The sequence below is a fragment of the Gymnoscopelus microlampas genome (assembly GCF_963454915.1).
Source record: "Gymnoscopelus microlampas genome assembly, chromosome: 9".
NCBI classification, from domain to species: domain Eukaryota; kingdom Metazoa; phylum Chordata; class Actinopteri; order Myctophiformes; family Myctophidae; genus Gymnoscopelus; species Gymnoscopelus microlampas.
In genome coordinates, this window is record NC_139946.1 from 30,748,607 (window position 1) to 30,773,133 (window position 24,527).

General features: G+C 46.7%; 1 protein-coding gene across 1 annotated transcript; it reads right to left on the reverse strand.

Annotated features, from left to right (window-relative positions):
- Nucleotides 1–578: 578 nt before the first annotated feature.
- Nucleotides 579–24,332, reverse strand: LOC311051714 (PH domain leucine-rich repeat-containing protein phosphatase 1-like). The gene is made up of 17 exons (XM_084066321.1): nucleotides 22,238–24,332; nucleotides 16,749–16,945; nucleotides 15,187–15,312; nucleotides 14,193–14,341; nucleotides 11,906–12,052; nucleotides 11,038–11,265; nucleotides 10,657–10,859; nucleotides 9,936–9,996; nucleotides 9,385–9,480; nucleotides 8,611–8,766; nucleotides 7,977–8,177; nucleotides 7,272–7,434; nucleotides 4,249–4,379; nucleotides 4,014–4,130; nucleotides 3,684–3,878; nucleotides 2,983–3,220; nucleotides 579–2,874 (listed from the first exon to the last, which is right to left on the reverse strand). The coding sequence occupies exons 1-17, from the start codon at nucleotides 23,994–23,996 to the stop codon at nucleotides 1,675–1,677; spliced, it is 5,367 nt and encodes a 1,788-aa protein (XP_083922447.1). The 5' UTR covers nucleotides 23,997–24,332; the 3' UTR covers nucleotides 579–1,674.
- Between the last annotated feature and the right edge of the window lie 195 nt (nucleotides 24,333–24,527).

Sequence of the window (24,527 nt, forward strand, 5' to 3'; positions counted from 1 at the left end):
TCACCCGCTCTTCCCCTTTGAAAGGCTTTGTGCCAACTATGAGATCAGTGCCCTCTGTCACTCGACTGTCACAATGGCCCTCACACACACAGCACTAAGGTGATGTAAGAGTTGTCCGCTTGTGTGGTGCCATAATTGCTCACAAGATCATTCTCTATAGTGTGGTAACACTCAAGTTATACAGTTTGGCCTGATGTCATTATACACAACTTACACATAATGGAGTGTAATCATAACAGCACAGGCTTTGTAATATATACATCACTGGAGGAAGAGATGACCACATAATTAGTTTGCTAATTACCCTTCCATCCTTTTGTTCATCAGGATCTACAAGTTGTAAAGTGGGGCAGCAGTGGCTCCCTCAGTAGATCGAGCAGCCATCCGGGAATCAGAAGGTCCCCGGCTCAATCTTAGCTCCTCCAGGCTTCGTGTCAAAGTGTCCCTTAGAAAGACACTGTTCCCCTGTGCACTGCTGCGCTCACTTAGAGCAGCACACTGCTGGGTCAAAATGCAGAAAAGTAATTTCTTCTCCGGGTTTACTACAAATACCCTTCACCTAGTCTTCCCAAAGAAGTCAAGGACCAACTCTTTTATTTGAAAACTTAGATTTTTATTATATAGCAAAAAGTAGCTCTTTTGTGCGGTTTGCCATTGTCAAGAAGTCTGCGTAACACTGCTCCAAAAAACATTCATTGAACTGGGTAATGCCCATGGGATCGCCACGCTTTGTCAGCATCCTACCTACCACTGCGTCTCTACTTTAAGCCTGAGTTATACTTAGTTGCGTACGGGTGACGTGCACCGAAAACAGACAATATACAAGCTCACAACACATCGCAGTGTGGTGCGTTGTGAGCTCTGAGCTGTTATTTTGGGTGTGCGACACCTGTGCGCAACTAAGTATAGATAAGGCTATAAACTCCACACACCACCCCCGAGAACACACATCTTCGAAACATCAGCCTTTAGAAATAATCTTTTCTCTCAGAGAATATTAGTACGCTTCAGTGACTAGGTCACTTGTGAGTATGCAACTCCTAGGAGTTAGTCTAAAACAGGTTTACTAACTCCTATGACTGTAAAGGCCCACAGCCACAATTTACCTCAGGAAATAGCCGCTACAACTCAAGGAACAGCGCGCTCTGCATCAGAAAGTACCGTTGCACATAGAACTGATCTCAAATTAAACGTTCAATTTTTAAAAAAGCATTCAAAGTGCTTCATTCCCAAAATAAAAACATGATAATAAAAAAATCAAATAAATTAAACTGTGAGGAACTAATGCTTGAAAAGTGTTATAAAATTTGCATTGCATTTTCCTGGGCCATAGATTTAGCAATATAAAATTAAAGTAAAATAACAAAACAATAACAGAACAGTCTTTGTGGTCCGTTAACAGTTAGAGTGTGAGGCAAATGGAATACAGCAAGGGTGTGCTATTGTTGGAGGGAGCAGTAACAAATCGATGCGCTGCAGTGCATCAAATCTCCATCCCTGATACTTGCCTTCTTAAGGCCCGGACAAGAACTTCACATTGAAGACTAATTTATACTTGTGTGTCCGAGTCGCTCTTCAAAAGTAACATAATTTTGACGAGCGACACCGTTGTGCAATGGAGTATAAATTGGGCTTAACTGTTGCGCGGGGCAGGGCATAGCGTTGAGCGCAGAGTTAGAGGGGTGTAACATAGAAGTCGGCAGGCTTCTGTAAGGTGTGTGCTTGCTGGCTAAGGGGCTGCATGTGCATCTGCTCTTGCTGCTGCTGCTGTTGCTGTTGCTGTTGCTGTTGGATGATCTGTCGGACCTCGTCCTCCAGTTCCGGGGGGATGATGAGCTGGTCATCGGGGTCGGGCTGGGCAGGGGCATTGAAGTAGCCCCCCTGCTTGCGGACGGGGGCGTCGGCCGCCTCCTCAATCAGGTCCTGGCTCCTCCCCTGGCAGGCCACCGAGCCGTTGGGCCGAGCTCTGCGGCCCAGCGTGCCCGACCACCCCTCACCTCCGGGGCAGGGGGAGGGAGGCGGGGGGACGGGTGATGATGACCGGAATGCCAGAGAGGGGGATGGGGAGGGGGAGGGTAGAGCTGAGAGCTCGGGATGCGAGGTGCCGGGGAGAGGGGTGCTCGACGTGGCGTGTGCGTGGGGGGGTGCGAGGCAGCAGTCCCGTCCATGCAGACAGTGGACGTCAGCCTCCACCTCCACGCGGCTGCCGTTTGAGAAGACGCCAGCGATGGGCTCCTCGTCCTCACTGTCCAGCCCGTTGTCTGACAGGGCTCCAGAGAACTGCCTCTGGAAAGTGCTCCCGCCGCATGCCTGGCGCCGCGCCCCTCCCCGCCCCGGCAGAGTCAGGTGGGATGCCGCTGGCTCGGCGTGGGGCGGTGGCTCTTCCGAGGAGGCCGTGGAGCCCACCTCGCTGCTCATCTCTGATGTGCTGAACTCACTGCTCAGCTCGCTGACTGTCCCAGAGGAGGCCGGCGGGAGGGGCAGGAGGGCGCCATCACCGGTCGGGTAGGGGTGTGTGTTTGTGTGTGCGGGACCAGGGCTGGGCGGCGGTGGTGGGGGCTCACAAAAACAGCAGCAGTCCTCAGTAATACTCAGCTGGACCACCACGGCGCTGATGCTGTCGGAGCAGCCGTAGCTCTGCGCCAGGGTCACCAGCTTCTTGGCGGCCGCGAGGGCGTCCGGCACGTTCCTCACCGCCTCCACGGCCTCGCTGGGGCTCAACGTGTCCCACAGGCCCCTGCTGCCCAGCAGGAAGAACTCGTCCTGGGGCGTGAGGGTCACCGTAGAGATGTAGGGTTGCGGGGTCACAGAGGGGCACAGGAAGGAATAGCCCATAATTCTAGTCGAGTCAGTCACACCATTGACCTTGTTATCCTGTGGGGGGGAGGAGTGGAAGAGGAGTTACATAACATCCTTTCAGGACGCCCTATGAACTACAGGTCATCACACATATCACAAAACACACTTATTGTTCGTAAATACCTCTGTTATAATGGCATTGTGCTGCCTGACTCTCTGGTACTCGTGCTGCTGTTTGACAGTGTAGGCTGTCGAGAGGGGCAGAGCTTTGCCGTTCCGACACAGCACAGCCTGGCATTTGCCCACGTTGGCGGCAGTCAGGGTGAAACAGCCTCCTCGCTCGCCGGGGGCCACCGGGTCGTGTCGGATGTGACACAGGGCTGCAGAGCCGCCCAGCCTCTGGCCTGCTGTACCCAGCTTACTACACACCATCAAAATAAACACAACGGGGTTAAGCTTGTTTTGTTGGTAGAGATGTCAATGACCCATTTTGGCCAAGAATGCATCCATTAGACACTTGTACTCAAACAAAGCTTGGCACCTAAATTAAGCTAAAACACAAGTTTAAGCCAGGTGTGCACTTTCATTTGGAGGAATATTACAAAAAACAAACTTAAATTTGTATCTAATTATTTTTATCTCACGTGTGTGGGTTGCACTCCTGTTTATTTACTTATTGTTAGTTATTGTTTTTGTTTTATATGCAGCTCTTTGGGACATGATTTGTGATATCGGGCTTTTATACGAACTTTACTTCTTCTCCAACATATGTTTAGATGACGTAGGTAAAACCTAAATTGATGGAACTCAAAGATTCATTATGTGAGTGCATTTTCTTTATCTTTACACTTAATTAATTGTGTGTGTGAGTGTGTATACTGTACCTCTGCATGGTGAGGAATGTGCTGCTCATGTAGTCTCCCTGCTTCTGGCTCCTGTGGAGCTCCTCTGCCAGCACATCTCCCATGGTGCATTGCAGCAGGTAGGGCACCTCCACATTCCTGTCTCCATCAAACACTCCATACAGCGCCTCACGGATCCCACAGAAACTGTCCAGGGCCAGGGCTGCCACACACAGTCTGAGAATATACACACAGAAATAAATGTTTTTAGAACAACGTGTTCTAAATAGCAAAAATAGACGATCTACACACTGTTTTATGAACTGTAAAAGAGCATTGTGAACTGTAAAAGGGTCAGAACATTATACTGACTTGTTTTTCACTCCGGAAGCCTCTGTGTAGCCGTGACTCCACACTGCGGGGGCCCCGTGACCCTCGCTCACACACAGAGACGAGGGAGACGGATCCACTCTGAAACATTTTATGTTACTGTGGCGAGAGAGAGAGAGGAGGAAGCACAGACCAGTCAGTTGGTTTAATAAGTTTAAAAAAATAGGTCACTCTACAATATTCTTCTCTATTCCATTTGTGTTGTTTGAGTTCGTACTTAAGCAGTTCCAGGCTCTTGTGGTCCAGGTTGAGACGGGGGTTTCCGGTGAGATCCAGCTCCAGGAGTTTAGGAGGAAGCGCCTCTGGCAGAGTTACCTCTGTCAACTCATTACAGCTCAGGTCCACACACTGTCAGAGAAACAAACACACACACGCGCACGCACACACGCGCACACACACACACACACACACACACACACACAGATGGCTGAATACATGCAGGGAGACGCAGGGCCCCAAAGACAGACTGAGACTTAGACTGGTTTATAAACTCAGATAAGTACAGAACGGATACGAAAATAAAGCTGTCGGCTGTCCCAGAAATTGTGTATGGTGGCCAGAATGTTAAATACAATAGCTGTTTTTTGGGGGGTTTTATGTTTTATTTTTTAAAGGATAACTTTCTGTCTCAAAATCAAATCTTTATGAAACAATATTATATTTGATCTAATTTAAACTTAGTTTGTGCAACTGACCCACATACACACACGTGCATCCAAGCGTGTGGGAGTAGAGCAGGGTGAGGCCAGAGATTAGGGGGAAAGTTAACAGCGAAATCACAGAGGATTTCCTGACCTGACGTCTCTTGAGGTAAAGATGAACACACAGGGACAGCAGTGAAACCGAGGGAGAGAGAGAGAGGGCTCTAACAGCAACAAAGAGAGAGCTACTCATAGAGACATGGACTGTTGCCACATGACCAGACTGACCCTCTTTCCCTTTATTCAACTCCATGAAGTGATGCAGCACAGTGACATCAGCTAACACAGGAGGGGTCGTATGCATGTGTTAGTTGACTGTTTAGCCCCACTAGATGACCCCATGACCTTTTCCTGTTGCAGCATCCTTAGGCCAGAATTTCCATTTACACACAAGATATCTCGACAAACTCTAATGGGCCGATTGCCTTGAAACTTGGCAAGCGTTCAGGACAAAATGTCAACTTTTTACACAAGATATGTCATAATCTAATAGGCAGATTGCGGGACTGATTTAGTGGACCTCATGGCTTTCCCTTTACAGTCACAAATAGGCCAACTCTTCCTCTTTGTTTTAATTGGCGCTTTGTAGCTTTTAATATTCCTTATTTCACACAAAAACGTTTGTTTTTCTTTGCAATATATGTTAACCCCTCCATATACATATTTCTGGCACTAATATAAATGTAACATTTGCATTACATTTGCATTTTTCAATTGTAACGTTAGCCCCACTAGTGAGCGTGCTGGGCTGTAAGGATGCTTGGTTGGCTGGTTCAAACAAAGAGGATGAAACCAAGACAACCCAACTTTGTATCTGTCATGTGGGTTTAGGAGAGCAGAATCAGGATGTGAGTCTCTTAATTCCAATGGAGAAGTGACCATGAGCACACATTATGACCGATTATTTTGCCCCATAGTCACAGAAGTAAATATTGGATTCATTCTTCACAAGCCATACGTTCCAATTACTTATTTTGTTGGAAACGTGTCTGTCAGCAACACACTCTTGCGACATCTAGCAATGCTAGAAAAGCAGGCACTAAGAGCAACTCGGATTGACTTACTGCCTTTCTTTTTTATTAAGGTGCAAAATACATTAACTGGGACAACGTTTCGATGTAGGTTAAATCTTCGTCAGGTCCTCCTACCTAACACAGAGGCCAAGCTAGTATTTAAAAAGGACTGCCAACAGTTGGATAATGTGGGCAGTGCATTCAATCAGTGCGCCCAAGTACAGCATTCTGCACGAGGTGTCCTCACACAATCAATTAGTAATGCAGTGCCAATTGGTAATGCAGTGCAACAATCACAATACAATATCATGCCAACAAACAAAATTAAAGGGTAGCCTGAGAGACCGTCTATAGGAAACAGGATAGGCTCAATTCTTCATTTAGGCCACAAGGTTCCAAGGTGTCAAGTGTGTGAATCCATTATGCTTCTCTATGAACTTTGCTTTTTGTACTTTAAAATTGTTGGTGGGGTTTAGTTTATCATATGGCTTTTTTTCTTTCATCCTTTCTGTTCTTTAAATAATATGACATCTTTTGTGCTTTTACTTGTTAGATCGTACTACAATTTACCCTGTATTTTGTGTATTGATTTTTGGCATGGTATTGTATTGTGATTAGGGGTGGGCGATATGGCCAAAATCACATATCACAAATGTTTTTTTTCAGCCAGAATCACGATCCACAATCTTATCATGCCTTTCTAATTTTGATTTTAAAGTTTATTATTTGATTACGGTTATTTATAAGATAAGACGATTTACTTTATTTATATTAATGTGATCATCCTACAACCATATTTTATTATTATATATATCATTAACAATATATGCTGTAGACAGACAGACAGACACACAAACACTTGTGATTGTTGCACTGCATAACTAATTGATTGTGTGAGGACACCTCGTGCAAAACTCTGCACTTGGCACCTCATTATTGGTAGACAGTGACACTAGACATTGGCTGATTGAATGCACTGGCCACGTTACCCACCAGTTGGCAGTCCTCTTTAAATACTGCCTTGGCTTCTGTTTGGTAGGACCTGACGATGACGTAACCTACATCGAAACGTTGTCCCAGATAATGTACTTTACACCTTAATAAAAAAAGGCAGCCAAGTCAACCGCAGTTGCTCCAGTGCCTTCTTTTCTACCTTTCTGTTTCCATTGTCCTGCTCCTGTGATGCACCGGACCTGCCAAACTCTACCTGGTTGATGCTCGGTGGAACCCCCTTTCTTCTCACTGATCATAGAACCGTTTGTGAGATGGGAAGTGCTATCTTCTCTAGAAGATCAAGGATCTTTGGTTCAAATCACTTTCATGGGTGTGAGGAGCAGCACCGCCTCTAGGGGCCACTAGTGGGTTTTTTGGACTATCAGGTCCTGGTCACACATGCGATTCAGATGCAGCAGCTTCCCTATTCATTTCAAATATATGGGAGAAAAGGGGCGGGGTCTACCGTTGTGGCACACTGACAGCGCTTAAGTATGTGAAGTCTGACACGTGTGACCAACCATTCTACCAACCTTGATGTCGGCAAGCTGGAGCACCTCAGGGAACACGGCGATGCAGTTGGAGTGAGCGGAGAGGGTGTGCAGCCGTCGGCAGCTCAGGATGGTGGTGGGCACGGCCCGTAGCCTGTTGCCACTCAGGTCCAGTTCTTCCAGCTGCTCCAGACGTGCCAGTTTACTGCAGAAAGAGGTGAAAGAAGATGAGGCAGAGTTTTATAAGAGAGCCGTGGGGTTTTATTCTGGGAGACATATTCTGTAAAACTATTTTTTCTCCTGACCCAAAACTGTATGACTGGATAATACTCTAGCGCGTAACGTGTCACATTTATGGGTCTCAGGGAAGTTGGAATCAGGACAGCAGCAAAATAAGTAGATAAATAAACAAAACAAATCAGGCTAAGTGTAGTGTCAGTGCTGTGACTCGGAAGAGAGTAGGTAATATAATATCACTGTCAGGCATAAAATTGCCTGTGTTCCAATGGATGAATGAATGGTTATTATTTAGTAACAAGCTCTGGTTAATTATTTTCATTGGTTAAATATTTATAAAACTCAGACAACCTGCTGTACCTATTTTGGGCATGTCAAACAAATAGAAAATAAAACCACTTTTGTACAACACTGTTAATGTGATGAAGTATAAAATAGGGCATTCATTTATTGAAGAAGAAAAAAGCAAATAGCAGGTTTCCAGCCGACAGCAACGATAGGGAATTTTACCTGGCGGTGAAGGTCTGCAGCTGGTTATAGGCCAGGTGGAGCACTCGGAGGTGGGCGTGGCCAGTCAGCAGCGGGACACACTTGTCCGTCAGGCCGTTATTGGTCAGATAGAGCTCTTGCAGGCTGCTGAATGTCTCCTCCGATTGGCTGGCCGGGGGAAGGCTCTCCAGTTTATTGGCCGACGCGTTCAAGGAGCGCAAGCTGCAAGGAGAGAGCAAGAATGAACTTAATCATATAAAGGATTTAAAAACAGCAGTTCTCAATGTGCAGGGGTCCTTGATGGGGTTCCAGGGGGTCCCCTAGTTAATCTTCACCATTATTACATGTAAGGGTAAATACAACTGGAAATTCTGGACCAAATGAGACCATATAGGATCAAATAATGTCTAAGGTCTGTGGCTTAATGCATATCAAATTGGTAGTCCTTCAAATGAAAAAGGTGAATTACTGATAAGAAATAAGAAAGAAAGAAAAACAAACAAAGAAGAGAAGTCCTATGCTTAATTTATATACTCCGTCGTTCCAAGGTGTCGCTCGCCAAAAATAGCAGATCAGCTATTTTCGGCAAGCAACACTGTTGTACGAAGTATAAATGAGGCTTGTGTGTGTTGTATGGTACTGTGCTGTACTGTACCTCTGGGCTTTGATGAACAGGTTGTGTGGGAGCTCAGCGAGGAGGTTGTGTTGGACATCAAGCACCTCCAGCTGGGATCTCTCCAGCCTGTCAGCCAGCCAAAGCAGGCGGTTCCAACCAAGCAGCAGCTTCCTCAGGCTGACACTGCACAGCAACCTACAGCACAAACAGCAATACAAGCAGCACCAGCAGTCAGGTATCTGTATGTGTGTATCTGGGTGTTGAATACTTAGTTGTGCCAGCACACCAGCGAGCAACTACTGTAAGTATGACTCAGGCTTTACGATTAGGGTTACAAATGGCAATTTTAAAAAAAATCCAAAAGTGTTGATGTCTTCAAGTATTGTAATATCAACGTGTCTGTGTGTGTTTACCTACACTAAATCACTGACAGGACTAAAAAATAATAATGTATTCATTGGCAGCATGTTTAAACTATATGGGTTTCCTGAAGCCTTCACTTGGAAGCAAAGACTCCTCAAGTCATCACAGTTGTGATAATAGGATATGCTATTTTCAACCTGACTATGGTATGTGCGTGGTGTGTGTGTGCGCGTGCGTGTGTGTGTGTTAACATGTACAGTGCTGTTCCACTCCAAGTTTGGAACAAGGCTATATTGGCATTTCCCTTTGCGGGATGAGTTGGACACATTAGTCCCTAATCTCATCATATTTATTCACCCAGGAGAAGCTATATTCAATCTGCGGTGTGTGTGTGTGTGTGTGTGTGTGTGTGTGTGTGTGTGTGTGTGTGTGTGTGTGTGTGACACATACCGTATGGGTAACTCGGCAACAGAGTTATGACTGATGTTCAACACCTCCAGTCTAATGCAGTCACAAACCCAGTCTGGGATGCAACTCAACTTGTTCCTACAACACAAACCATCAGTTGTTCAGCTCTAAAGCTTTTTGGTGTTTTATCCTTTTAACAGATACATACAAATATATGTTCATGTAAGCATTTTTGTAAAAGAAAAAACAATCTAACAAAACACGTGTTAAAACAGGTTAATCAGGAATTATGAACATGAATATCTTAAATAATTAGTCCACCTTTTTACGCCATCGTTATAGGCAATTATGTAGCCGATGTGTCCCAATTTTTAACCACTTTCAACCTGATGCCATTATTTTGGGCATGTTTTTTGAAAAAAAAAAAAAACATATCTATATGTTGCATGTTGGAATGTGTTCTGTTGCACTTTGCACCAAATGTTGGTCAAAACATTGTCAATCTGTGATTGAGGACTCGGGATCGGACCCAAAATTCGTCCATCGGTGATGAATGATATTCATTGGTATGAATCATGTAGTGGTCCTCTAACCTGGACACATCCAGAACAGTAAGGTTCTCTGGCACAGGGTTCACCTCCAGCTGTCTCAGCTCTGAAAAGAAAAGACAACCGGAAACATGACAGAAGCTCAATGAGGTGATTTGTGGATGAAAACCAAAAATTAGTTTAACCACATTAATTCTAGCATCTCTTTTCTGGACATGTCATAATAGGCAAACACTGAGCAAAAATAGCAGATCTACAAGCTCACAACAAGAAGCAACGCGTTGTGAGCCTGTATATCGCCTATTTTCAGCAAAGAGATTAGAGTATAGAGGGAAAAAATGAGGGGACCGAGGTCAACCAAGTATATCGGGTTTAAAAGGATCCCTGGCTAATAAGCCAAATATACCTTAATACAATACAATTGCCCTCTATAAATAAAATTAAAAACACATACTCAAGGGGGACAACGCCTGTGTGTGGTCCAGCCCTATGGAGTGCACGTGCTTATAAAAATGTATCTAAAATATTGTTTTGATGCTCATATTAACCTTAGGAAGTATTGCCTTTTTTTTATTAAGACATGCTAATGACATTCCTTAGTTCTGGACCACACATGGACAAATGACATCATCAACTTGCGACGGGAAAAAAATCTAAAATGACACAGATGCTTTCACGGTTTTAATGGGTTACGGCATATTTGGCATTTTAGCCAGGGATCCAGTGGTTAAGGTGTGGTGGACAGTTAACGTAGATGAGTTTGTACCGTTGTGTGCGGCATGCAGGCCTTTGAGCGCTTGGCCGTTGACTCGGACCAGGACAAGTGCATTTCTGTCGCAGCGCAGGAGCTCCAGTCTGGAGAGAGGGCTGACGTCCAGCTCCTCAAGCCCTGCGTCCCTCACATCCAGCTGGGCAATGTGGGCCAGCTGCCCTGCGTCTCCAACCATTACTGTGTGGAGCCGGTTTAACCTGCAGAACATGCAGAGATGTTAAAATAGTTACTTATATGGCCTTAATGGACTTCAAAATCAGCAATGAAAAAAGTTAGAATATATTCTATTCACTGAGGATAACTGAACTGCCTTGAGGGGTTAGTTAGATTGTTAAATTGCATTTTCTTCGTTTGTAACCATGTAGCTCAGCCCACCTGAGATCTATGTGGCGAGTGGGGAGCCATTGCAGGCCAGCCATGTCCAGGGCGGAGAGCTGGTTCCCAGCCAGACAGAGTCTCTCCATGCCTCTCAGTTTTTCCAGGACCGGGGGGACGCAGGTGAAGCAGTTGAAGGACAAGCCCAGGTAGGTCAGAGCCTCTAGAGAGCCCAGCTCCACTGGCAGGGAGCTCAGACAGTTCCCATCTAGCAGCAGAGTCTGCAGGCTAGACACACAACACAGGGAAGATTAGGGCGAGTGAGGGATAATGACACATCACAGTCTTCAAACAAGAGTTTAAAGATCACTGAATTCTGTCCAAAACTGATCTAAACTCTGCTTGACCAAGCAAATGTGTGAGCCTTTGGTGGAATTTATAAAGCTAGCCTAAATTCTCCCGAATCCTATTACATCATCAGCATGTCTGAAACCGGATTTACTACTAGCAAAGTGTGCTGGAAATCACATTTTGCAATATTTCGCAATCGACTCACTGGTGTCACATAGGCACACTCGCACAAACACAATAGCTAAATGCTTGACCATAAATTCCCTCTCCGGAATCCGGGACCAGCATCAATATGAATGTGGTCTACGGTGCAAAATAAATACATTAAAAACTACTGCAATGTCAGGACAAAAGTCTGGTGCACAGCCAATTTCTCACTCATTTCACTTTGCACTGATGGTATCATGGTGGCTGCATCTGCCCACTCTCTCTTCCGGCCAACTGCAGGTCACTGGGGACGCATTCTCTTAAGGTGAAATTACCTTTCAAATGACCTAGATACCATTATCTTTATTTATGCTCGGGATCTGAGACAGTTAGACTCAGGAGGCTTCGTCGCTTTAGGTCCCCCACTCACTTGTGCATGGTTCCCACTGCGGCAGGCAGGGAGGACAGACGGTTGCCTTGCAGGTTGAGTTCCGTCAGCGAGTCGATGTCACACAGAGCCAGGGGAAACTCGCACAGAGCGTTGTTAGACAGACTGAGGCTTCTCAGCTTACAGAACCTGGGGAGACAGAGAGACGGGGAGCGAGAGAGAGAAAATGAGAGCCAGGAAGGGACGAGAGGCGGCAGGCAGGTGAGAGGGGAGAAAGAACAGCAATGACAGATTAGGAGAGCGAGAGACAAACATAGAGACAGAAGAGAAAGGGTTATTAGGCTGGGCAGAAAAAGAGGTAAAGAGAGCAGTGATTAGGAAAAGACTTATCAAGGCAGCACAAAATAGAGAACAGAGAGAAGAAGAAAGAGAGAAGCATACAGAGGCAACATAGGGAGTTTGAGAGTAACAGAAAGAGACAGAAAGAGAGAGAGGGTAATCTCTTAACTAAATTAATAGTGCCTGGCCTTGAGAAGATCTGACAGAAACCTTGTAGAAAGAAATAAGTCTAGTTATATAATCCTATCCAGACAAACATGGAAACATAGTAGGTAGGACGTTTGCGTAACACCATCATCATGTGAAAGAATAGCAAAACACCCACATGTTTTGCATTGCAGCAAAGTGTTTACACAAAGCCAAAGTGCTCACGTATTCATCAACACAAGGCAACATGCGGTTCAGGTAGCCCATTGTGGTGTGAGTGTGCAGACCTGTGTGTGTGTGTGTGTGTGTGTGTGTGTGTGTGTGTGTGTGTGCAAGAGAGAGTGTGCGCGCGCGTGTGTGTTTACGCTAACGTTTCCCAGGGCTCCGTGGGCCAGGCTAATCCGGTTCACAAAGGGGCCAGGGTGAGAGCGAGACGGCCCCCGGATCCGCGTCTTTCCGAGGGGGTTGTGGGGAGGAGGCGGGGCCACAGCGCAGAGGGGACACATTCCTGAAAACAGCGCCCAGGGAAGCGAGTGTTTATGGAGGAACAATGGAAGCGTACGGCTGTTCCCATCGGAAGCGCGGCGGGCTACCGTGGCCGCTGAACCGTGGCCAGGGAATCAACAGAGAGAGATGAAATGGAATAGACAGTGGGAGGGATCAGTAGCCGGCCAGCTACACAGCAAAAGCATGGGTGTTCATCTAACTCTTAACCACTTAAACCCTATATACTTTGTTGACCGAATTAGTATATAATCTCATAGCTTACAGATCTGATTTAACAAAGCCTTTACAGCATGCTGGTCAATATACAATAAACATATTTCTGAGAAAAAAAAATTGAAGAAAAAAAAACACTTTCTAGGAAAGCATTATATTTACTTGTGACCCATAAAAACGTTGTTGGGGAAATCCCCTATGTTGGGAGAAATACTGGTATAGGGCTGTTATGCTCTAAACCCAGACACTACTTGTTGCCAGTGAGCTACAGCTGTGAAGCAGTCTGTCCCGATGGCATGTAAGCAGCCAACCCACTAGTTTGATCAGACAGCTGAAAGCACAGAGGAGGGGCCCCTGCGGCCCCCGGAGAGGTCAGCTGGTCAGCTGCTGGTGGGATGTCGCGTCGCTCATCGCGAAATGTAGCTGGCTTTTTTTAAATGGGCCCAACTGGGCCACAAACGGGCCTGCCCATGCACACACACCATGCATCAGCTGTAATTGGAGCTAAGCCGCTCCCATCTTCAGCCCACATGGCTGTTCCCCCAGCAGCGAGAAAGCTTCCGCGTCCAAAAGAGAGAGGAACGGGAGAAAAAGAGAGATGAAGACAGAGAGCGAGAGAGAGAGAGAGACAAAAAGAAGAAGAGAGCTCTCCTTCGTCAGCTCTGGTTCTCTTCTACAGGGACGTGCACAGATAGACTCTAGGTGGTGCTGGAGCACCTGCCCTTTGCCCTCTTGACCAGAAGTGCCCTTTTTTTTCAGTTTACAGCAGGGGTCTTCAACAGGGGGTCCGGGACCCCTAGGGGGTCCTCAGAGTTACTACAGGGGGTCCGCCAAATCTTTGTGATATGATTTTTCTTTTTACCATAACCACTCGAAACCTAGCATCCCTTTTCTGAGGAGAACTTTAGCCAAAAATAGCAGATCTACAAGCTTGTAGATCGGCTATTTTTGGCAAGGAGGTATAGGTGTAGAGGGAAAAAAGAGCAGACCAAGTCAACAAAAAAAAGTATAATTTACTTGAGCAGCTGCCCCTCAAAATGTCTGTGCACGCCACTGCTCTTCTATATACCCATGGCAACATGCTGGACTCCCTGGCTGTGCCGTGTGGAACAGAGAGACTAACCTGGTGAGGGCTGCCAGGCCTCGTTGTGGCGACACGTAGTTGTGCTTGAGGTTGAGGTGGGTCAGGTCTTGGCTGTAGAAAAGCTGCGAGGGCAGCTCCTCCAGGCTGCAGCACGAAAGGTCTACAGAGCTCACCCTCTGGGACGCGATCTAAACACAGGGAGAGAGGGTGAGGGATGAATGCAAATAAGCCCACTTAACATTACTTCATTAACCAAATGAACCCTAGTGTCCCTATTCTGGGGGCCGAACACTTGTGGCAAAAATAGCAGATCTACAAGCTCACAAGCTTGTAGACTGGATATCTTCATCAAAGAGATTTGGTGTAGAGCAGGGGTCTTCAACCTTTTCAGGCCAAGGACCCCCTAGCTGAGAGTGCGCTGAAGCGGGGACCCCCCTCTATATTGCATAAAATTGTGTTTCAGGTCAACTTTTGCTGCTCTTTTTTCCCTCTACACCTATAACTCTTTGCCAAAAATAGCCGATCTTGTAGATCTGCTATTTTTGGCCAAAGTTCTCCTCAGAAAAGGGGTGCTAGGGTTCAAGTGGTTAATGTAAAAAAAAAAAAATCATATCACACAAAGATTTGGCAGACCCCCTGTAGTAACTCTGAGGACCCCCTAGGGGTCCCGGACCCCCTGTTGAAGACCCCTGGTGTAGAGGAAGAAAAAAGCAGCAGACCTAGTGTAGAGCCCTGGGGGCCCCAGTCAACTAAGAAAACCAAGCAGTGGATGCTTGGTTTTCGTACTGCGTTAACCATCCAGTGAGCAAAGTGAGTCTGTGTCCCGGGAGCACGCACGCACGCACGCACACACACACACACACACACACACACACACACACACACACACACACACACACACACACACACACACACACACACACACACACACACACACACACACACACACACACACACACACACACACACACACACACACACACACACACACACACACACACACACACACACACACACACACACACACACACACCTTTGAGGCATGCCTATGCCAGCGGAGGTGCTCAGTGTAGGAGTCGTAGCTGACGTAATAGGTCTGGCTCTGGGGCCCGGCTGAGCTGAAGGCCAGGCAGTGGCTGTGTCTCCTCACCTCCTCAACCTGTGTCACATGAGGGAGCAAGCACGTGAGTTATTGCGCTGGTGTTTTATCTGCACAATAGACAACAGGCATAGCCTTTGGGGAAAAACATATCTGGCATTCAAATGATTTAGATCAGGGGTGTCAAACTGGAGTTCAGCCTGCGGGCCTCAAGGGATGCTCGCATCACAAACAAATCACAAACATGTATATTATGTATCTGTACGACAGTCGCTCTTTCTGATATCTCTCCCTACCACTGACTGTGGCATGCTGCACTGGCAGCTTGTTGTGTACTTAAAAACAATAGACGTAATTAACTACCCACTGTGCACAATTCATCAACCTCCCCAGTCTGTCAAGGGCCTCAAAGAGGTGCTTAATTTTAATGTAAACATGCAAGGAAATACTACGACAACATTTGTGCCTTTCAAATTAAATGATGTTTGTGTAGGAGATGCAACTATTCCGGAGCACCCCAGCTCATTTCCCCTCTGCAGCCTGTGTGTGCGTGTCACTCAGGGGAATAATTACAATATGTGACAAGGAAAAAGCATCTCAGCTGAAAAGTAATTTTTCAAGTCTTCAGCTCGATGTGCATGTGTGGAATTAATGGTAGGGGAGCTATAAATATTCACATCTGTGCGTAATAACAGCTGTTCTCGGTGCAGAATTCTACATTTGTGTCTTCGATTTCAAACGTGTTATTAATCGAAAGGGTGGGGCTTGGACCAAAACAGACAAAATAGCATTTTCCTTTCTTGAAGTTTCCGATTGTAAGCTAACTACGCGGCCCTCACATCTAGTAGCCTAAAACATTGGCTATATATAGTATTATTACAATTATTGTGGGCATGCACATGGCTACATATTTAATGACAAACGCGATGCAACAACAGAGGACGCACAACAGATGAGCGCAGAGTGCACGCACTCAAAATATTTGCAGACTTTTAGTTGTGTGTGGGCAAGGCGTGTGTTCCTATGAGTCGATGTCTGCCTGGTAACAGTTACTATACACACGCACGCGCACCCACGTTGTGATTCACAGAGAGAATTTAGTGTTTTGTAGTTACAGGCTTGCAGAGACACAGCAACGCGAGCATACGTTTGTTGAGTGCACAACTGGCCCACATGAAGTCGCATTTTAAATATGTTTGACACCCCCGGTTTGGATTGCGCCCTCTTGATCTAAATCTCAGCCAGACGCTCATTCATTTCTCTGCTGTGCGTCTGCGTTTCCAAAACAAATTCAGCATCAGGGGCAATATCATCAATTTCAGCATTTACAGTAAGCAGCATGAGCTTCTTGAATAAAAATAACTCAGCTGGCTGAGGTTTCATCTCACACTTCCGCAGCAAAAATAGACACGTGCACACAGACTGACTTTATACGACCAGGACACTAGCCGGGGCTTCGCGGGGGTATTAGGTTATCCGAGTATAGGATGGAGTACCTTTCCTCCGATGAGGGGCAGGATGTGCATCTTTCCGGTGTGTGCGTACTTGACAGAGGAGACGATGAGGCAGGTCCCACTGAGGGTCACCTGCCGCTTTGACCAGCGATTCACCGGCAGGGCCAGCTTCCCCTTGCGCACGTTGAACATCCCGGAGAGCTGCACGCGCTCAGAGCCGCCCGCGCTCCGAGGCTTACCTGCATGGGGTAAAAGGGAGGGAGGGAGACACAGAGAGAGAGAGAGGGGGTGCGTAGTTACTGGAGCGTAAAAAGAGATATTTTATTGATGGCCGGTGTCAATAATACTGTAACCTTTTTTTCATGACAGCCTTTCACATCACACAATGAGTTATTTTTAGCTGTTAGGGAAAGGGATGAGGGCTTTTATGAATATGCGCACACAATAACACGTACAGTTCACTCATTCACAGTGAAAGAGACTGAGAGCTGTGGTTATGTAAGCAAATTCTAATAGCCTGGGGTGGTCTGGAGAGTGAACGAGTGTGTGAGCAGTCACTCTGGTGTTATTGGTTACATTAACCCCTCGCTGACACACAGAGCAGCAATGCTTCGGTTCAAGTCACGGGGGAAAGTAGGGGGATTAACAAAAGAGAAAGCGAGGCCTAGTGAGGGAGACCGAGGCCCTCAGTGGCCAAGAACCTGAACTGGCTTCATATTCACAACTTTATCTACAAAACTCATCTTCTCAGCGATCATCCACGGTTCACACGTCACACACACAAGACAAGCAGAGAGATAGGAAGATTCCATTTAAACAGTCTGGGTCTGTTGAGGTCTCAAATCAGATTAGCATGTTATGCAACGTGTTACAACACTGACCGCCTCTCCGCCAGTGGCTTGGCCTTTGGGTGTGTGAGTGGCATTTAACTTTCACCGTCTGGGCTCGAGGACAACGCACCGGAACTAAGTGACAACTGAACCGATTAGGGGAAAGCACAAACATACCACACCATCTCTCCTCCTCCCCGCCAGGACATCGGACACTGGCCCCTCCCACCCCTGAAACCGGGCTCTCGGCCGCATTGAGGCTGATGTCACCGCAGACAATTGGCCCTCAGTGAGAGAAAGCATTTGTCTCTTATTTGCATATCGTCTCCTCTCCACTTCTGCTCCCTTCCTTGTTATCGTCGTCCTGTCTGCTACACCACTGCTGTAGGTAAATACGATAGCCAGCTTGGATAGTGGTGATTAAACGTCAGTCTACAGGCTTTTGGGTAACCATAACACGTAGCGGCCGACTGTTACAACACAGTACAACATTACGATAACAATATATTACCGTATATTCTTAATACATATCTAGACAATTTATTTAGCAATGATCCCTCAAATGTCAAAATCTAAAACTTGTGGCAAAGATTATGTAATGGAGGTAGGATATTTTACAGTTTAACAATAAACTTGATTCAAAATTACATCAGTGCACTGAAACAGTGAACTTCACACCGAGAATGTCATCTTTATAAATAACTATGAATAAAAAAAACTTCTGCATTATGTTTTATAAAAACTAATCAACACGCTGATACAATATACGGAATCTGTGTATCTGTATCAGCCAATAAAACCTGTCAACCTACAGGTATGTATTGATTGTGCCCAAATACCAAGCTTGGCTATCCTATGCCTTATTATGGAATATAGGACATACTGTATGTCCGGTCCGGACTCCGGATAAGATCTTTGGACAGAGGGACGGTAAGACACTGTTCCTAATAGTTAGGACGGGTAAATGCAGAGGACAAATGTATGTGCAAATATACACTACAGTGATAAATAATACCCCAAAGGATTGGGGACCACACACACGCGCGTTTAATTTAATTTATTATAGCCCCCACACCACTGGGGGGGGTAATACTGCAATAACCATGATTACTTTCTACTCATTTTGATTGCTTGCCTATTATGTTATCCAAACTGAATTATGTTACACACACAGTGCGCTCACTTGCAAGGTTGTTGACTAATTAAAAGAATGACACAGCCCTTTGTGTGCGACATGCAATGCTTTTGAACAAAACAGACTCAGTAATAATGCCCGTCATGGCCTGATTTATACTTGGTTGCACATTGCGTTGCACAGAGAAAATAACAGTCTTATCTACAAGCGCACAATGTCAGCGTTGTGGGCTTGTAAATCTGCTCTTTTCATTCATCAAGTGCAAATCCGGCTTAATGTGTGTGACAGGCAGCGTTTACATGGCCTCAAACATATCCCACAACCTGTAAAGTACGTTTGAACCAAACAATCCTATGGAATGTGTATCCTGTAAATTACACCCTTCCCCTGGGTGGAGTGGGCTAGACATGATGGCTTAGACTCCGTCACATCACATCATGTATATATACACATACATGCCCTTTCCTTCCATCTATTGCTCTGTATGCGAACATCCTGTGTGAGCACAAGTGGCCTATGACTGTTTCCTGTCTGTTGAAGAGAGAATATTCTTAGCACGTTTTGTCCTTGACAAGCCCATAACATCCCTGGACCTACGACCCGCCCTGTGCATTCATCTACGGTTATGCTGCTATCATGTTCTCCCAACAGGCAGCGTTAAAAAGGACTAGCTTGGGGCTTTCCCGTTACATTTTAGCCCAGATGTTTTCACCACCACTATCTCCGTTTGGGGGAAAACAACATTGAGCTGCAGGGCTGTTTTGGGCGTGGGGCATATAGAGTGAGGTGGCATAACCACAGAGTCAAAAGTAACAACATACATCACAGGGGAGTGTTATAGGGACTTTTTGGGCACAGACAGCAACCAGAGGGGCGATTAGCCTCGTACAATAAAGCAGTGACCTCCGAGAAGCACCATTCCAGGTTGAAGGGGAGCCTTCTGCTGTCTGCTGTCTCAGGTAGATCAGAAACACTGAGGAGGTGAAATCTGAGTTCTGCTAAGGTCACTGTTCCCTCGCTGTCAGCACACAGCATACAGGTGCGTGCGCGCGTGGCTGCGTGCATGATGCCGAAGAGCATTTTGCAGCATGGATTCTGCTGAGTCAAATTCCTCCCAGACTCTGAGCACTGACACCAACAAACAATCCATAATATGCTAAGAGGAGAGGACAGCAGGCCAAGGCCATCAGTCTGCATTAGGTTGGCTACTTACTTAACAGTCAGTAATGTCCCAAAGGACCACAACAAACTAACAAAGATGGGATTCAGTGACCTTGGCCTGAAAAATGTTTCTGTCTGCTGTGGAATTTTCCTAGTCACAGAGTAGTACTGTAAAACTGCTTAGAAGTGGTTACAATTTAAAAGGTGGCTTGTTTGAGGGGTGAGAGGTAAAGGCATGAGACAGACACAACTTCTTCTTGGACAGATGTTCATGGGAAGCTCTGTACAAAATGTGTTTCACTGACTGACCACTTTTACACCAACAACACCACCCCGATGGCTGTGTGAACCCGCCCATTCAACTGTGTGAAGAAAAGGCCATCGTATTACTGATCTTCACAGGAATAGGGGAACAATTCTTGTGCTTAGCATTTCACAACTCCTGCACAGCACTTCTCACAAAATGTAACACTGTCCTAAACTACTGCCAGCTGAACAAAGCAAAGTCACGGACTTCAGGGTAAAGCATGACTCTGCCTTTGCTGTCACAAGATGATTGATGCTGTGTACACAGTATAGCAGTCGCAGCTAAAATGTGCCATAAAAAATCATCGATTTTCAAAAATACTGAAAATAGCAGATCTACTAGCTCACAAGTAGATCAAATAGTAGCTTGTAGATCGGCTAATTTTGAGTGACACCATTGTTCTACGATGGAAGTATAAAATAGGCCTTAATTGGTTAATCAGATGAATCTATTTATGTGTTAATTTGTTATATATTAAAAAATATATACATCCAAAAAAACACACTTCTCGATTATTTGATTAATCCAAAATGTTATCAATACAGATACAATAATAGCCAAGTAGATAATTATTGGTTGCAGCCCTAGAAAAGGCAATCAACGACTACATGGGTGACACTGATTCTTTGCGATGACTCTGTTGAATAGTTTGGTGCTACTTTATATGTTTATTAATTGAATACCAAGGATCCCAATGGAAACAAGACCTCAAGGACTTTTTTGGACGTACCTTTTAGACAAAGTATTTGACTGTACTTGTGCATTTCTTACATTTCTGCTTGATAAAATATTCACTCAAACATTCTGTGAGTGAGGATTATCCATCTTGTTTGTGGAAATAAATGCTTTTAAAAGCCACGAAACCTTAATGCATTGCATTCTGACTTCACTGTATGACATTACTGAATTGGGCAACCACTGGGTGCAAAAAGGTGGACGGCTCTCTCCCCTCCTCCATCACATTTCCACACCGTCTCTCCTCCTCACACACCAGTAACATCCTCCACTCTCTAAAGTCCTGCCAGTCATTCATTCATTCATCCACTGACTCTTTTCACTGTCCTCTCAGCAGCGATGTGCGGAGTGCTCACTGGAAGGGCCCCCGCTCCCAGTCCCAGCAGCATAACACTGCATCGTGCATTGTTTCCCTGTCATCCTACTGTGGGGGCTGTGGAAGGGGGAATGGAAGCGAAGGAGAAGTTGTAGCGGTGGAAGGATGCATGGGTGGGCTGGCTGTTTACGTGACAATTTCAGGACACAGCACTAAAAATGGACACTCCTAATATGTGTGCTTTCTCAGTGTAGTTTCATAATAGGGGCATCTGCAATGTATCCCATCTAGGGGGCAACTTCATTCATGTTCTTCATTGTGGAATGAGTGTTTGTGTTATGCTCAAAATAAGCTGCTTTTAAAGGTACGCCTGATTGCATCAGTTATCATCAAACCAACTGCTTTTGCGTCTTTAATCCTGCTGTCTTTGTTGAGGGTATCAAAACAAGGTCAAAAACAACTTCCAATGGTGCTGGTAATCCTATAAGAGATCAAGCCTGTTTGATCCGTCCTCTCAGACTGTTGTTTAGCCTGCCTTGCCTACCACAACAATAACAACATCAAAAACACAACCCACAGCACAACAACAAACAGTTCACGAAGCAGCACACTATTTTTGGGCTTTGGTGTGGTGAAAAGATCACACCTGTTACCTCCAGATGTGTCTCCCTACAAGCGTACACAGAAGGGGGTGGGGGGCGGGTTGTACAGTTACACAACGCCACGCATTGTCCTGACAGGACAATTGAATCCACTTGTTTAACTGTCCGACTGACCAAATACAATGACAGCACTCACGGTGCGCTGAGAATGGATGTACAATGAATGAGAAGGGACAGCCCAAGCACAACCAGAGTTACCCGCCGTAGCTGGCAAGCCGGAGGCCACAGGACAGTTAAGTCTGTATGAAAACAAGTGGCAGTGAGTGAACCTAACCGCAAACTAATCATGCCCCCGCTGTGCTGTACCTGTTCCTTTCCAAATTAAAAGCCGGTTTACCTACTACTGCATTTTTTAGTTTCCCCATGACTATGACAAAGTACTCACCTAAGTAAAAGCGGATCAGGCAGCCTATTTCTGGATTCATGCCCTCCTCCTGCACTCTCTGTGGGTCTTGGAAGCCTAGATTAGTGAGGTATTCATTTAATATCTGCAGTGGCTTCTCGTCATCGGCCAGCCTCCGTATGACTCCACCGTGCAGCTGGACATACAGTGCAGGGTTCGGGGCACTACTGATTGTGTCCGGCCACCCTCTGCTCTCTCCCGGGATCCCTGGGTCAGGCTGGACAGATTCTGGGCCCATCAGGGGCCGAGTAAGAGAGCTGCTAGTGCTACAGCATTTTGGTGGAGGCTTGATCAGGTCAGGGGTGTCTGCGTTGGACCCTGTCCCGCCATCCGTGCTATCATCCAGTGTGTTTGACAGCCTGTCATTGGCGTGGCTGGGGTCTGTCGCCGGCAGGTCCACTTGCCCGTCTACAGGCAGCTCGCTGGGCAGGTGTGTTGGGGAACTGGTGAGATCTACCTCATCAGAGGAGCTCTCAAAAGGGTCAGGCCCCTCTGCACCACTGTCACAGCTGGGGCTCAGCATGGAGGTGTCCGTACCCACAGCCTGCCCATCGCTCAATGAGTCCCGGTGTTCACCAGTCCTCGGTCCACCGGGGCTGAAGTCCTCACAGGTGCTGCTCTCTATGTCTGAACCCGAGTAAAGTCCATAGCTGTCGGCACCGCTGAGGCCCAGATCCACCCCCACACCCTCATTTAGATAAACCTCTGATGAAGAGTTACTTGACATTTTATCATCGTTTAATAAACCGCTGGGGAAGTTTGTGTCTGGATAATATTGTGTTGTGTCATTACAGTCATGTAAAGGCTCATTCTCCCACTCAACTTTGTGGGATGACAGAGAGACTGTGTAAACGGTCTTGTCGACATCCACGTTCTCAAGTAGACTTGGTTTGCCATTAATCTGCTCAGAAATATTGCTACAGTTGCCATTCAAGTCAATCAAGGCACCTGCTTTGCGACTCATCCTCAAAATCGTCCCAGTCTTACCCCCACCACCCAGCTGACTCGCCATCTCACCAGCAGTAGTGCCCAGCGTGCAGAGCACTGGTCTCGGGTGGGAGGGCGTGAGCCAGTCGTGGATGTGAACACAGCCACGCTGGGGGTCCGATCTCACCCACGCCTTGTCAGAGATCTGAAGTTGCCTGGACTGCTTATGTCGCAGAAAGGTCTTCCTATCCAGACTGAGTGTGTTCAGCGGCGAGGCGGACGGCGCGGGGCTTGCCGCCTCCGTCGACGACACCGCGGGCGGGCAACTCGCCGACGTGATCGGCGAAGCCCCCAGCGAGAGATTCCGCTTGTGCCGCCGGTGTCTCCGGTTGAGCAGAGAGTTGACCGCCGTGCTGTTGCTCGCCGACGCGAGGCTGTAAACGTTGGCTGTCTTGGCCGCCGGCATGCTGCTGATATTCCTGGCCGCACCACTGGCCGCGGCGTTAGCGGCGACCTGGTTCTGGTAGATCCCGTTCCTGATGGCGATCTGAAGCAGGGAGGTGGTCGCCTGTCCCTTGCCGAAGAGTTTGGACTCTCCGCCCCCACTTCCACCAGCATCGTCCTCCCCCGCCGCAGGTCTCTTCGCAGTAGGCGTTGGCACTAGTAGTAATCCGCCCATTCCGCCGGGTTTCGCTGAGTTACCGCCGCCCTTTGATTCAAGTATTTCCTGTGATGTTGTTGACGGTGCGACGGAATGGGGCTCCAGCTCCATCTCGCTCCCGTCCTTAACGGCCGCCCGGCGGTCACTTTCCATCCTCGCTGAAAGAGACGGTTCTCCTGCGTGGTGAAAAAGATGCTTCCCGAGTTAGCAAGCAACCGGACCGCTAGCTTAGCAACAACACCCTGCAGGTGAATGAATGCTAGCCCCGCTAACGCTATGTTAGCCCCGCCGCACTGCTTTTCTAATAGTAGGCGAGCTGGAAATGAACGGCGCGTGACGTTATTAGCGTGTCGTTTCAGAGAAGTCACCAAAGAGTCAGTTCACTACATTGTCCCGGTCCTGACGCCGGGGCCTGACCCGGCTTTAACCCAGCAGCTCCAGACTGCAAACATTCCTTCTCTGTCAGGTCGCCATGAAGGCTCGCGCTGCCTCTACTGTACAGATGATGTGACGGACCCGGCGCTACACTCTCTCTGGACCAGCTTTGCCAGGTCGTGTGAGAGAAATACGCAGTCAGGTCTAGGAAAACAAGCCCAAAAGAAGCGTTGTGAGCTTGTAGATCTGCTATTTAAAATGAAAGGGAATGTTGGAATGTTTTTGAAACATTTTAGCAACACAAATCTG

What these genes read in the sequence shown, in the direction of transcription:
- LOC311051714 (XM_084066321.1), bottom strand. Translation starts at nt 23,996, where the DNA reads ATGGAAAGTGACCGCCGGGCGGCCGTTAAGGACGGGAGCGAGATGGAG. An exon ending in TGCCCCTCATCGGAGGAAAG is followed by an intron (nt 15,313 to 16,748) that starts GTACTCCATCCT and finishes CATGTGACACAG; the next exon opens with GTTGAGGAGGTGAGGAGACA. An exon ending in CCTGCATGCCGCACACAACG is followed by an intron (nt 9,997 to 10,656) that starts GTACAAACTCAT and finishes TTTTCTTTTCAG; the next exon opens with AGCTGAGACAGCTGGAGGTG.